Here is a 14,422-nt window from a genome sequence, read left to right on the forward strand (position 1 = left end):
AATCTAATTACTGGTCACTGTGACTCCTCCTTCTCCCTTCTTCCATATATAGTTGTCAGATAGTTATTTCCCAGGGCGCATATAATTTAACTCTATCACTCAGATATTGCTAATGATTCTCCATTGCTTATTAAAGAAATCTAAATGAGAAATATCCAAATATTTTGTTAATGCACGTTTTATTATATACCTTTATCACTTTTGTTTAATCGTGTCCTTTATTATACTTTTACTTTTATTTTATAACCTTATTATGTGTGTACTTATTTCCAAATTAAATGTGTATGCTGATTTACTAATATAATATTCATCACAGAGAACATTCACAAACATGTAAAATAAAATGAAATAAGCTAAAATTGTTTTATTATATTTATTGAAGTAAAGATACATTTAATCACAATAAAATATGATTAATAATAGCACTTTAAAGAGAGCATTGATGGTGCTTCAGTATTTTTGCAAATCTTGGCCTGAAATTTTATGATACAGTTATCTAAAATTCAGCTTCCAAGTTAAGCTTATTTTGATATTTTGATATTTAGTTCTAATGACTATCCATAACAAGGAAGATAATCCACAAAGACATCTCAGAATTAGAAGCGGTTCAGAGTTTGTACTTGCCATTTCTTGCTACCGGTTCTCTAAGTTTGAAATTGAAAATAATTTTTTAATTGTGGAAATTCTGAAAATAAGTGTTTATATTCCATGAGAGCAATAATTATTCTTGTTCTGTCAGAAAATGTGGTATTTAAAAGAAAAAAATATATAAGTATACATACATACACACGCACCCACATGCACACACACATATAAACGAATTGCTTTAAAACCCACTGGGATTCTTCATCTGGAAGGCTTAGAAAGAGATTAAAATATTCTGTTTAAAATTTATTAAATGAGCAGATATGAAAGCTTTTAAAAATAAGGTATTTTATATAGCATGATCACATGGTTTCCAAATACCTGTTTTCAAAACTGTTTTTGCATCATAATTCTCTTAGGGAACAGCTAAATGTTTGTTTTTTCTAAATAGCTAATAAGTAGCATATTACTGATAACCAGGGTTTACCTTCCCCATCTACGTTTTTCCCCTCCATCATTGCATTTACTTTATACCATCTAGTAAGTGGTATATTGCTGATAACCATTTGGCATCACCAAATAGTTGAACAAGTTTGGAATTCTACTTTTGTCAAAAAAGAATTATATCCTCATATTCTACAACTTTTTAAATTAATTTCCTATTATATAATCAGTAAACCTCTGTGATTAAAGTGATTTTATAGTTATTCTTTATCTCAATACAAAATATACAAAAATAGACATTCTTCGAAATATGAAGGTCTCATCAGTATACAAAACATAGATCATATCTGTAAAATCCAGAGGCCTTCTATCCAATTCTGGCCTACTTGTAACATGTAGTAAAAGAATTTCACAGGTATACTGCCATCTCTATAATCTTACCCTTTTTAAAAAAGTAATTCTAATCAAAGAAAAAGCCACTCTTAAGTAACTAATATACAGTTATATATTGGTGTGTATATATATGTAAATATATATTAGTAGATACTCATATACAGTTTTTTCACAAAAAATAAATATGTATACCTTAAATCATTCAATATTGAGGCTTATTTCACTGGTATATTTTTCCTTAGTGGCTTGCAGTACTAGTACTTTAAATATTTTACCATTAAAGTTGAAATAGTGAATATTATAAACTTAACATATTAGCAATGTCTACACTTTGATTATTACCAACACTTTTGCTACCTACTTTGTTCTAAATATTTCTCCCAAGCCTTCCAATTATTTCTGTAATCTTTCCAACAATATTTGCTGACAATAGACACAGTTTGATTTGTCACCATACCATTTCGTACAAATTACTGAATCTGATTTTCCATGGTGGGTAAATCAGCTTTATCCAAATGATGTGTAACTTTTTTTTGGTCTTTTATTATGAAATAAGAAAAATCAAGGATTCCAAATGTGTATTATGCAATATATTGAAAGTTGGTAAAGTACCGGCATATTTATTTTCAGAAAATTTTAGAGATGTGTGATGGTGCCATAATTTCACTTGTTATCATGCTAAGCATGTTGTGTTTAGCTAAGATTTGACATTAGCAATAAGAGATGTCAATACAGATATCAGATAGGTCTCCTCATAACGTTAGACGTTTTTGGCTGGGTCACATCTGATTTAACTTGGTCATCGTTATTTTTTTCTTGTCATGGTGCTGATGAAAAGTTTGTAATGGTATGAAGCATGTCAGTGTTTGTGTATTTCTAATATTATTATCTTTTGGACGTGATTTTTTGTTTCACAAGAATCTTTTGTCTACCACTTACTTATTCAAAGAAAATGGGTGTAATTGTTAGTAACAAATAAAAGCCAGAGATCTGTCTAACTGAATAATAAGCCTCAGACTAAAGTTGCATGAATAAAATGACTCCCTCACTATAACTTCTCTTAGAGTGTAACTCTCCGTTTTCTCCCAGGATTCTTCACAAAACAGGGGACCAACTCACATAAGGAGTAAAAGAATATTAGCATCAATCCATTTATTAAATATTAGGAGAATATTTTTATATTGATGTATAAAAATATATCTTAGCATGTACTTCTTGTAGCCCATTAGATGATTTTGCATGCTTTCCAGGCTTCTGCACTCCATGGCCAGGAGTACTGTCTAAATAACTCAGTTTGGCTTTCTGTGGAGAGGTTCCTGTAGAATTTGGCTCCAATACAACTTGTAAGCAACCCCTAATATTTCCCACAAGTGGGTTACAGAAAAACTGCCCAGTAAATATGGCTTTGTGTAATTCCTGAGGGTAGTTTGACAGTTCTGCCCTCCAAGTGTACTCAGTTCTCTGTGCATAGATGCCGCACCCAACTGAGAACCATCGTCCCAACTGACAGTCTTCCACCTGGATCTCTGGGCCACTTTTCTCACCTGTGGCTGGCACTTGTGCTGCTCAACTCCCAATGCTGATTGGTGTTAAATTTGTTTTTGTTTGAAATCAAAATAATACTCAATTTATCTCTTACAACATTCTTGGCACTATGTTAAGTATTTTCTTGGTCATTTCATCCACACAACAATGAATGAGATAAATATTGTATCTTTTTAAAATTGAGGGGAACTAAAGTTCTGTGCCCAGGATCACATGGCTGGGGAGTCAGCAAAGCTAAGATTGTAGATCCAGCTCTGATTATAATATCATGGTGTTTAAGCACTACACATAATTCTTTCCTGTGACCCGTGTGGCATACTGCCTTTACAGTATTATAGTTATTCTTCTCTCTCAGCAGCTCCCACTAAAATCCCAAACACTTTATGTCAGGTTTTACTTTGTTATATATTTATGTTATTTTATTTATTCATCTGTCATTTGTGTCCTTCATAGTATGGCAGCATATTGTTTACATTTCTCTGTTGCCATACCTTTTTTTCTCTGTTTATTCCTCTCGTACAAAATGTGTTTGTTGAAAGGGATTAAAATGTATCCCAAAATGTAATAAATAATTTGAAAGATATATTCTTCTTTAGTTTTTTAGTTAAATATTTTAAAATTTCATGTTACTACAGAGTTCTCTCTATGTATCTATTTACTTAAACAGAATACTGCTTCTCTGCATTTGATATATTACATTGAAACACTACATAGTGTTATATTATAGAATAAACTTTTGTTTCTGTTTAATATGACCAAAGGGTTAATATTCAAGTTAAATATAAGTCAGTGTATATAATGACAGAATAATCACGATGAAAAATAATGGGGTTTTCTGTAGTGAAAAAGATTTTCATGTAGGTAAGACTATTTGATTTTTCTGTCCAGTCCCACTGAATTTTATGGACTTAATTTTGTCAAGAACGTTTGGAACAGTCAGACTAGTAATCTGTTTTGACCCTAACATTGTATAAATGATTAAAGATCCTTCCTTGGTCGTTTTCCTTTGGCCCATTGAAATAAGTGTCTTGGAAAAATTAAGCAGTATTGAAAATATCCTGTCTTTGTACAGTCTTAAATTTAACCAACAATTCAGTTCTTAACTACTATAATGTTTGAAAAACTTCCATTCACCTTCAGTATGGAAGGATAAACATGTCAGCATTTGTGAAAGGGCAAACTAAGTTTGGCAGGACAGACGAGTCTTAGTACCTTCTCCATCACTAGAGAAGGCTCCAAGATAGGATACCATCAGAAGAGTTTTACCTGGGGCTCAGTTCATCACTGCTTCTCTCTGACTAGTCTCCAGATCAATAAATGGCAGTGGGATTCTGGAAGGAAAAGGAATTCTCCACTCTCTGCTTTTGGTTAGTAATTTTAAAAAAATATGTGAATCTTAGCCTCTGGAAGTTTTGAGTAATTGTTTCTTATACACAGACTAGAAAGGCTCAAGTCTCAAGTACCATAATTCTATAACATGGGAAAGATATTATAATAATAATAATAACAGTAAAAGTAAGTGAAACGGAATCTAATGCTAAATATACTTAGAAAAATGCAAGGAAAATGTGTTCCTGAGGGGAACTGAAAAATGTCATTGCCATTTAAAACAAGAAAAAGGTATGCTTAAATTATGTTTGTTCCCGCTTACTGCCTCCATCTAAGATGACAAAATTCTCACATAAAAGGTAGTTGCCTGGATTTTCTTCTTAATTTAATATTAGAAGTCATTCTAGATTATATTACACGTAAAAAATGAAATGGGTAATTAATTTCAACTTCTGATTATTCAAATGAAGAAAATAATGCATAAATAATAAAACTCAGTGATGTTTATACACTTATATGTATATATGTCTTATATATAATATATATGTAATTTAGAAAGAACTGTTTGGATCTGTTTATTAAATTTGAATATATTATCACAAGTAACATAATATTCTTCTCACAAATAAGTATGTAATGATACATTTTTGAAGCAATTAGGAGAAAGCGCCCAGTCTTTTAGTCCTAGGAACTTAGAAACTTGAAAGAAAATAAGCCAGATTATGTCTCCCTCACTTAAATACTTTGATAATTTTCCTCTCGTGTTACGGTACTTCAGATATCCATTTGAAGATGGAATCATTAGAGAAAGCCAAACCTATCTTACACACCGTGTTTTATGTTCTTCTCAGTTCCATCTACTCTTTCTGATTGGATCACATTATTCACTTGTTTTAAAAAAAATGTTATCGGGGCGCCTGGGTGGCTTAGTCGGTTAAGCGTCCGACTTTCGCTTAGGTCATGACCTCGCGGTTCGTGGGTTCGAGCCCTGCGTCGGGCTCTGTGCTGACTGCCAGCTCAGAGCCTGGAGCCTGTTTCAGAGTCTGTGACTACGTCTCTCTCTGACCCTCCCCTGCTCACGCTGTCTCTCTCTCTTTCCTAGAAATAAATAAAAAAAAATTTTAAAAAAAAAATATTATCCAGGAAGCAAGGGTTTTGTAGTGTGTATTAGCTGTATAGCCCAGTTAACTTGTGTGAGTACAAATTACACTCATATCCCCACTCAAATACCTCCCAAAGAAAAGTAGATAGCCATAGAAGGGATCACTGCTTGGGCAGATGTGTGCCTCAGTGTGGCCCTCTCCATACATGAAGGAAAACTTGTTTTTGTTTTTAGCAGCAGTGGGTGAAAAGATGAATGTGTAGGTGCCTTAAAGAGCCAAAGGGCCTGGTTAGTGTGTGATCTGAGAGTTAACAAGCTAACAGGGTAATGAAGAACCAAAATGTTGCTCATCTCTGTCAGGAGACTTTAGTATGCTAGTTAGTATGAGAAGAGTTGACATTAGGACTTTTTTCACTGTACCATCGCACAATAAATACATGAGCAACTGTTTCTTCCGAACAGTTCAGACCAATGCCCTTTGGTCACTTAACTTGATTTTCTTATTAACCACTCCAAACATTTTACCTTAGACCCACAAGCATATAGATCAAAATCTTTGCACCTTTTACCATCTGATAGTACGGAGAATAACAGTCATTTAGAGGGAAAAATCATCACAGGATCATCATAGGTAAATAATGACTGAATCCCCTATGAAATGTATAGGAAAGAGACCAGGAAAGTGGTGGAAGGGAGAAATGGGGAGAACATCGTACTAAGGAAAGAAATAAAGCATGAAGACGTGGAGATGGGCCACATAAGGAGATTGCAGGATATGTATGTTGATACGTATGTGTCTTCGTCTCCTGTCTAATGTATCGTAATTTCCTCTGTTACATTATATGTCTGGACCTAATCTTATTTTTACAAAATGTAAAACCTGCAGAATCCATTGTGTAAAACTCGAATTTCTCATTTATTATACTCAATGAATTATTATACATAACAATGGTTACATTTCCTCCATATATGGATAATGTATTACGTTGTTCTGTTTTGTATCATTTGCAGACACAAAATAAAGAATACAAATGCCACTATCACAATTTGATTCTGAACAATATTTTTTTAACATTTTTTCCCAGAAGGAGCTTAGGTACCCCATCTCTCTGGTTATGGTGCTTAGTATGATTTAGTGAAGGGTAGAAAGACAGATAAAGAAAGACATAGAAATCATATTGGACATCATTGTGTGGAATGTAAGGAGATAGAATGTAAGAATGTAAGGAGATGGAAACATCGCTCCACTTGGACCATCTAGAAGGATTTTTTTAGAACTCTGCTTTGTCTGTGCTCACCTCTTTAACATGTAGCTCTCAAGATAAAGGAGTCAAAATTAGTTGGGTGCTCATCAGCCCTACTACTAACTAAACTCTTGGCAACTTCTGATAGCTAACTTTTTCCTGGGAAGACATCTGAAATGACCCTGGGAAGTTAATTCATGGTAAACCAAAAAGTACTTACTGCTTTTTGCACTAGAGTTGTGAATAACATGTCTCCGTCTTTTTGGATTTCTTAAAGTTTATTTATTTATTTATTTATTTACTTAGAGAGAGAAAGAGAAAGAGAGAGAGAGATGAGGAGAGAAGCAGAGACGGAGGGAGGGAGGGAGAAAGGGAGAGAGAGAGAGAGAGAGAGAGAGAGAATCCCAAGCATGCTTCTTGCTATCAGTGCAGAGCCTGATGCAGGGTCTCAAACTCATGAATTGTGAGATAATGACCTCAGCCAAAATAGAGTCAGATGCTTAACTGACTGAGCTACCTAGACACCCTATCACTGTCATTTTGAATTTGAGTTACATCATGTTGTAAATTTGGCCAAAGCTTCTTACCATGTTATGTACTCAAAATACATTTCTAACCATACATAGTAACAATATAGGTATTGCAGTGAACATGGCTGTAAAATGAATATCAAACCAACTTGACACCTGAAAGAAGCAGAAGGAGAAGGAGCTGGAGAAAGAGAGGAAGGAGGAGGAGAGAAGGAAGGAAAAGGGAAAGAGAAAGAAGGAAGAAAGTTTCTTCCATGTCTGTTGTTTGTTGTTCAACCTGATGTGTGTTCATCGGAGGAGCCCATGCTTACAAACCCACTGAAAACATGCAGGTAGTTAGTCCAAGATACAGACCTAGTGTAATTGAGGTGGACCCAGAGGCCAGGGTCAGACAGAGCATGTCCTGCTGCAGTTCATTTTCTGACCTCTTCATTCCATAGGGCCCTGGGGTTATTTTAACACTCTGCTTTAAGCATGGAAAGTGACTGGATCAGTTGAGTTTCATTTTGCTCATAGGTAATTTTAATTTGGATATCTGCATAAAGCCTCTTTGTTCAGTATTTTCATTTAAGGCTACTCTGATTCTTGAACAAATTGCTGGCATGGCTTCATCACAGCCCAAGAAAAGCAGCAGGTCGAGGCTGTGATTTGTCTCCTTAGTTTCCCAGCTCCTTGTAAAGACCATGATCACATTTAGAAAAGTTCATTATTGTCCTGGTTGAAAGGAGCTGACTTTGAGGTAGTGCAAAGGGAAAACTCCAGTGTATTTACAAAGTCCGAAGACATTTATAAGTGATATTTATTAAATATCCTTGAGGTGTGATGCTGAAGATAAATGAGATGAGCAACACTACAAAAATAATAGCTGGTATTTCTCTTTAGATAAAGCCATGAGTCAGTAATTATTGTAACTTTTTCAAAGTTTACAGTTTCTAAACATTCACTTCAGATGTTATAGAATTATAATATTAAATGTAGTGTCTTCACATCTTTTAAAGTGTCTTTAATCATTACTTTTTTAATGTTTATTTTTGAGAGAGAGACAGAATATGAGTTGAGGGTAGGGTAGAGCTCAGAGACAGGGAGACAAAGAATCCGAAGCAGGTTCCAGGCTCTGAGCTGTCAGCACAGAGCCTAATATGGGACTTGAACCCATAGACTGCAATATCATGACCCTAGCTGACGTCATAGGCCCAACCAACTGGGCCACCCAGGCGTCCTTATAGTGTCTTTTAAAAGCAGTGCCTTATTTGAATCTCTTTCAAAATAAATCTTGTCTGGTAGTTGAGATGGGTATCATTACAGTCATATTACCTACATATCTCTGTTTTGTAAACTTTTCAACATCCCTTACAACTTGTAGTCAAGTACAAAGCCTGCCTTCTGATTTTTTTTTTCTTTCTTTGCCTGTCCTCATAATTCAAAAGTATTGATTATATTAATGAAATCATTAATTTTTCTCTTTGACAGTTTAGAACTGTTTTACAAAGTAAATGTACTGAGAAAAATAATCACACATTTGAAAGAAAATGATATTGAAATGTAAAAAAGAGTATTAATGGAAAAAAATCAAATGTCATTGAGAATTGGCATTTAATTAAACTTAGGTTAAATTAAAACTAACCTTAATCAGTATGTATTAACTCTTTTAACTTTTTTGGACCCAGAGATTTGTTTTTTGAATAATGGCCTATAGTTGAAAAGAAATCCTATACTTATTCCTCAGTTCATAGTAGTAATTGGGAGTGATAGGCCACGTTACTCATTTAATCATGTTAAGTTTTTCCTGTATCTTTTCCTCCCTGCTAGGAAAAGGAAGATGACAAATCAGACACTTCAAGTTCTCAGCAACCAAAAAGCCCACAAGGTCTGAGTGACACGGGATATTCTTCTGATGGGATATCAAGTTCACTTGGTGAAATTCCAAGTCTTATTCCAACTGATGAGAAAGATTTGCTCAAGGGACTCAAAAAGGACTCTTTTTCCCAAGAAAGCAGTCCTTCCAGCCCCTCAGATTTGGCTAAGTTAGAAAGTACGGTCCTCTCCATTTTGGAAGCTCAGGCAAGTACACTTGTTGAAGAAATGTCCGAAAAGAAACCCCAACCTCATGAGGCTTCTTCTGAGCAGCCTAAGGATCCACAGAAAACTCAGACTTTACCTGAAACAGTGAAAACTACAATTTCAGAAGGGGAGCTCAAAAAGAGTCCAGAAGAAAAAGACACTTTAAAAAAAGATAGCCAACAAGATATTCCTTCCAGAAAGGACCATGAAGAAAAGCCTGAGTTTGTTGATGACACAGCTACAAGACGACAGCTTTATGATTCAGTTGAAGACAGTAGCGAAAGTGAAAATTCACCTGTTCCGCAAAGAAAACGGAGAACTAGTGTTGGTTCATCGAGCAGTGATGAGTACAAACAGGAAGACAGTCAAGGATCCGGTGAAGAGGAGGACTTTATTCGAAAACAGATCATGGAAATGAGTGCTGACGAAGACGCTTCAGCTTCTGAAGATGATGAGTTCATTAGGAGCCAGCTCAAAGAGATTAGTAGTAGTATTGAGATCCAGAAGAAGGAAGATGTGAAAGGGAAAGGGAAAGCAACAGCAGGGAAACACAGACGACTGACTCGAAAAAGTAGTGCAAGCTTTGATGATGATGCAGGGAGACGCCATTCGTGGCATGATGAAGATGATGAGACATTTGATGAAAGTCCTGAGCTTAAGTACAGAGAAACTAAAAGTCAAGAGAGTGAAGAACTTGTAGTTGCTGGAGGAGGTGGGCTACGTCGGTTCAAAACGATTGAACTCAACAGCACGATAGCAGATAAATACTCCACGGAGTCATCACAGAAGAAAACAGCTTTGTATTTTGATGAGGAGCCAGAATTGGAAATGGAAAGCTTGACAGACTCCCCAGAAGATAGGTCAAGGGGGGAAGGATCTTCTAGTCTTCATGCTTCCAGCTTCACTCCTGGCACATCCCCTACCTCGGTGTCATCACTTGATGAGGACAGTGACAGTAGCCCAAGTCACAAAAAAGGAGAGAGCAAACAACAACGTAAGGCTCGGCACAGATCACATGGTCCTCTTTTGCCTACTATTGAAGATTCTTCAGAGGAAGAAGAATTGAGAGAGGAGGAAGAATTATTAAAGGAGCAAGAAAAGCAGCGGGAATTAGAACAGCAACAAAGAAAGACTTCTAGTAAGAAATCAAAGAAAGACAAAGATGAACTTCGAGCTCAGAGAAGGAGGGAAAGACCCAAGACACCACCCAGTAACCTCTCTCCCATTGAAGATGCATCTCCAACAGAAGAATTACGCCAGGCTGCAGAAATGGAGGAGCTCCATCGATCTTCCTGCTCTGAATACTCACCTAGCATAGAGTCAGACCCAGAAGGTTTTGAAATAAGCCCAGAAAAGATAATAGAAGTGCAAAAAGTTTATAAATTGCCCACAGCTATGTCTTTGTACTCACCAACAGATGAGCAGTCTATGATGCAGAAAGAAGGTGGCCAAAAGGCATTAAAAAGTGCTGAGGAGATGTATGAAGAAATGATGCACAAAACCCACAAATACAAACCTTTTCCAGCTGCACCTGAACGAGATGAAATATTTGAAAAAGAGCCCTTGTATGGTGGGATGTTAATAGAGGACTATATTTATGAATCCTTAGTAGAGGACACGTACAATGGTTCAGTAGATGGCAGTCTGCTAGCAAGGCAAGAAGATGAAAATGGATTTATGCAGCAGAGAGGGAAAGAGCAAAAAATAAGACTTCCAGAACACATTTATGAAGATCCTATGCAAAAAATAACAGACCTCCAGAAAGAGTTTTATGAGTTAGAAAGCTTACATTCTGTTGTGCCTCAAGAAGACATTGTTTCAAGCTCTTTTATCATCCCAGAAAGCCATGAAATAGTGGATCTGGGTAGTATGGTGACTTCCACCAGTGAAGAAAAAAAATTATTAGATGCTGATGCTGCCTATGAAGAACTGATGAAAAGGCAGCAGATGGAGTTAACACCTGGATCCAGTCCAACTCAGCCCCCCATCACGGATGACATGATTGAGTCTACCGTGGACTTTGACAGGGTGCCCGATGCCTCTTTGACATCAAGTGTTCTCTCAGGAGCATCTCTTACAGATTCGACCAGCAGTGCAACACTCTCTATCCCAGATGTCAAAATAACCCAACATTTTTCAGCAGAAGAAATTGAGGATGAATACGTAACGGATTATACAAGGGAAATACAAGAGATAATTGCCCATGAATCACTGATTTTGACCTACTCTGAGCCTTCAGAAAGTGCTACATCTGTCCCACCCTCTGACACACCGTCTCTCACATCATCTGTTTCTTCAGTTTGTACCACGGATAGCTCCTCACCCGTCACCACCTTGGATAGCATAACCACAGTTTATACGGAGCCGGTAGATATAGTAACTAAATTTGAAAATTCTGAGGGAATTTCTTCCTCAACGTATTTTCCAGGCAGCATTATAGACTATCCAGAAGACATAAGTATATCTTTAGATCGGACTGCCACACCAGATGGAAGAACTAGTGCTGATCATATCGTGATTTCCTTATCTGATGTAGAGCCTCCTATCCTAGAATCTATAGGAACTAAACAAGAGGGGTTGATTGCTGACACTGTTTCCACTGACTTACCTGTATCTGCAAAAGACTCAGCAAAGAAAGCCACGAAGGACACTGGAAATGGAATTATTCTTGAGGTTCTGGAAGCTTACAGAGATAAAAGGGAGAGGTCTGAGGTTGAACTAACAAAGATGAGCTTACCTGAAACTGTGTCTGATCAACCTCCTCCTCCTGCGGTGGCCCTTCCGGTGCGGGAGCAGGTTTCAGCAACTTGCTTTATATCAGGACAGGTCTTGGATCAAGCGAAACCTGCATCTCAGCTACCATCTGGCAGTCCTTCTGTTACTTCTTTTCCAACTAAACCACGTCCATTCTTTAGAAGTTCTTCTTTGGACATATCAGCCCAGCCTCCTCCTCCTCTCCCTCCGCCCCCTCCCCCTCCTCCTCCTCCCCCCCCACCCCCTCCTCCACCTCTTCCTCCACCAACCTCACCTAAGCCAACCGTTCATCCTAAAAAAAAGCTAACAGTTACAGCTCCAGTGACTCTAACTACTACAACTACACCTCTAGTTGATGCTGTTACTACAGTAGAGGTCACAGCTATTCCAAGAAGTAATGGGTTACCTGTAACAAAAATATGTACCACTGCACCTCCTCCTGTTCCTCCTAAACCATCTTCCATCCCATCTGGACTTGTCTTTACACATAGACCTGAGCCAAGTAAACCTCCAATTGCCCCTAAACCAGCAGTCCCTCAGCTTCCAGTAACTACACAAAAATCAACAGACGTACACCCCAAGCCAACAGGTCTCTCTTTAACTTCAAACATGACATTAAATTTAGTGACTTCAGCAGATTATAAATTACCTTCCCCTACCTCCCCAGCATCCCCTCATTCTAATAAGTCCTCACCAAGATTTTCCAAATCCCTCATGGAAACCTACGTGGTTATCACATTGCCATCTGAACCCGGCACACCAACAGATTCTTCAGCTAGTCAAGCAATTACCAGTTGGCCTCTGGGATCACCCCCCAAAGACCTGATTTCCATTGAACCAGTGTTTTCTGTGGTTCCTCCTGTAACAACTGCAGGAATGCCCAGTTCTTCAGAACAGAGCTTGTACATGTCAGGAGCTTTGGAGACATTTTCTGCTGTTCCTGTCACAACATTATCTTCATTTCCAGCAGCCCCAACCTCAGTTACACAGTTTTTCACAACTGAAGTTTCCAAGGCTGAGGTTTCAGTAGCCAGAAGTGCACTCCCTAGTGTTGGTCTCAGCAGTGTTTCTATACCAATTCCTCCAGAGCCTCTTGCTCTAGATAGCCTACATTTAGAGAAGCGTCAGCATAAGGAAAATGGAAAGTTGCCACTTGTTGGTGATGCCATTGATTTGCGTACAGTACCAAAAGTAGAAGTTAAAGTAACTGAAAAGTGTATGGATCTGTCCGCCTCCACAATGGATATGAAAAGGCAGACCACCACACATGAAGCCTATGGGAGACAAATCAGTGCTGTCCAACCCTCTATTATAAATCTCAGTGCAACTTCATCAGTAGTAACGCCGATGTCCCTGGTCACTGAGCCAGTGACTGTTGTCTCATGCGCAGCTAGTTCAAGTTACACCGTGGGCACAGAAAGCCTAGTGGGTATAGAACATGCAACAGCAGCGCCACTCCAGCTTACTACGTCAAAGCATGCTGAGCCCCCATACAGGATAGCGAGTGGCCAGGCCTTTCCTCCAGTTAGGGAGGATGCACCAATAAACTTATCTTTAAGTACACCGGCACACCCGATAACATTGGCTGTTACAAAACCTGTTACCGAACCTCCTGTTGGAGTCACAAATGGATGGACTGATAGCATCAAATCCCAGGGAATCACTGATGGGGAAGTAGTAGATCTCAGTACAACCAAGTCTCACAGAACTATTGTAACGATGGATGAATCTACTTCCGGTGTGGTGACCAAAATAATAGAAGATGATGAAAAGCCTGTTGATCTCACTGCAGGAAGAAGAGCTGTATGCTGCGATATGGTTTACAAGTTACCTTTTGGAAGAAGCTGCACAGCACAGCAGCCCGCAACTACTCTTCCTGAGGATCGTTTTGGTTATAGGGATGACCACTATCAATATGACCGATCAGGGCCTTCTGGTTATAGAGGGATTGGGGGAATGAAACCTTCCATGTCCGACACTAATTTAGCAGAAGCTGGACATTTTTTCTATAAAAGTAAGAATGCTTTTGATTATTCTGGAGGAACTGATACAGCAGTAGATCTAACTTCAGGGAGAATTACTACAGGTCAGTATGATATGGCAGCAGACCTTTCCTTGAAATGTCATTACGGTGTCCCTCATCTCATTTCAGGATGAAAATGTGGTCCCTTTTCCAATTTTGTTTCTTTTTCTCTTTCTTTGGATGTTTTGGCGACATATTTTGGAGTACATGTGCGCTTTCATTTCTTCATTTTTTAATTTATTCTGCTCAAAGTCACCCGCATGTGCCTGCATGTTCAACATTGCTTTTTATTCCGCATCCAATTATGTTAACCTGTGGATTTGCATGCAGTCCCATTCATTATGTTCATCGAGATTGAGAGGGCTCTCAAACCCAAAAAGCATCATTCATTCTGGGAACTGGACTATAACTC

General features: G+C 37.7%; 1 protein-coding gene across 1 annotated transcript in view; it reads left to right on the forward strand.

Annotated features, from left to right (window-relative positions):
- The window catches only part of PCLO (piccolo presynaptic cytomatrix protein), a gene marked incomplete at its 3' end in the record, with an annotated part of 177,908 nt that overhangs the window by 14,308 nt on the left and 149,178 nt on the right, over nt 1–14,422 (forward strand). The window contains exon 4 of the mRNA XM_039224704.1: nt 8,982–14,073. Within this exon, the coding sequence (XP_039080635.1) occupies nt 8,982–14,073 (5,092 nt within the window). The remainder of the gene's footprint in view (nt 1–8,981; nt 14,074–14,422) is intronic.

The sequence above is a fragment of the Hyaena hyaena genome, unplaced genomic scaffold (assembly GCF_003009895.1).
Source record: "Hyaena hyaena isolate Hyena2069 unplaced genomic scaffold, ASM300989v1 scaffold_1722, whole genome shotgun sequence".
Lineage (NCBI taxonomy): Eukaryota > Metazoa > Chordata > Mammalia > Carnivora > Hyaenidae > Hyaena > Hyaena hyaena.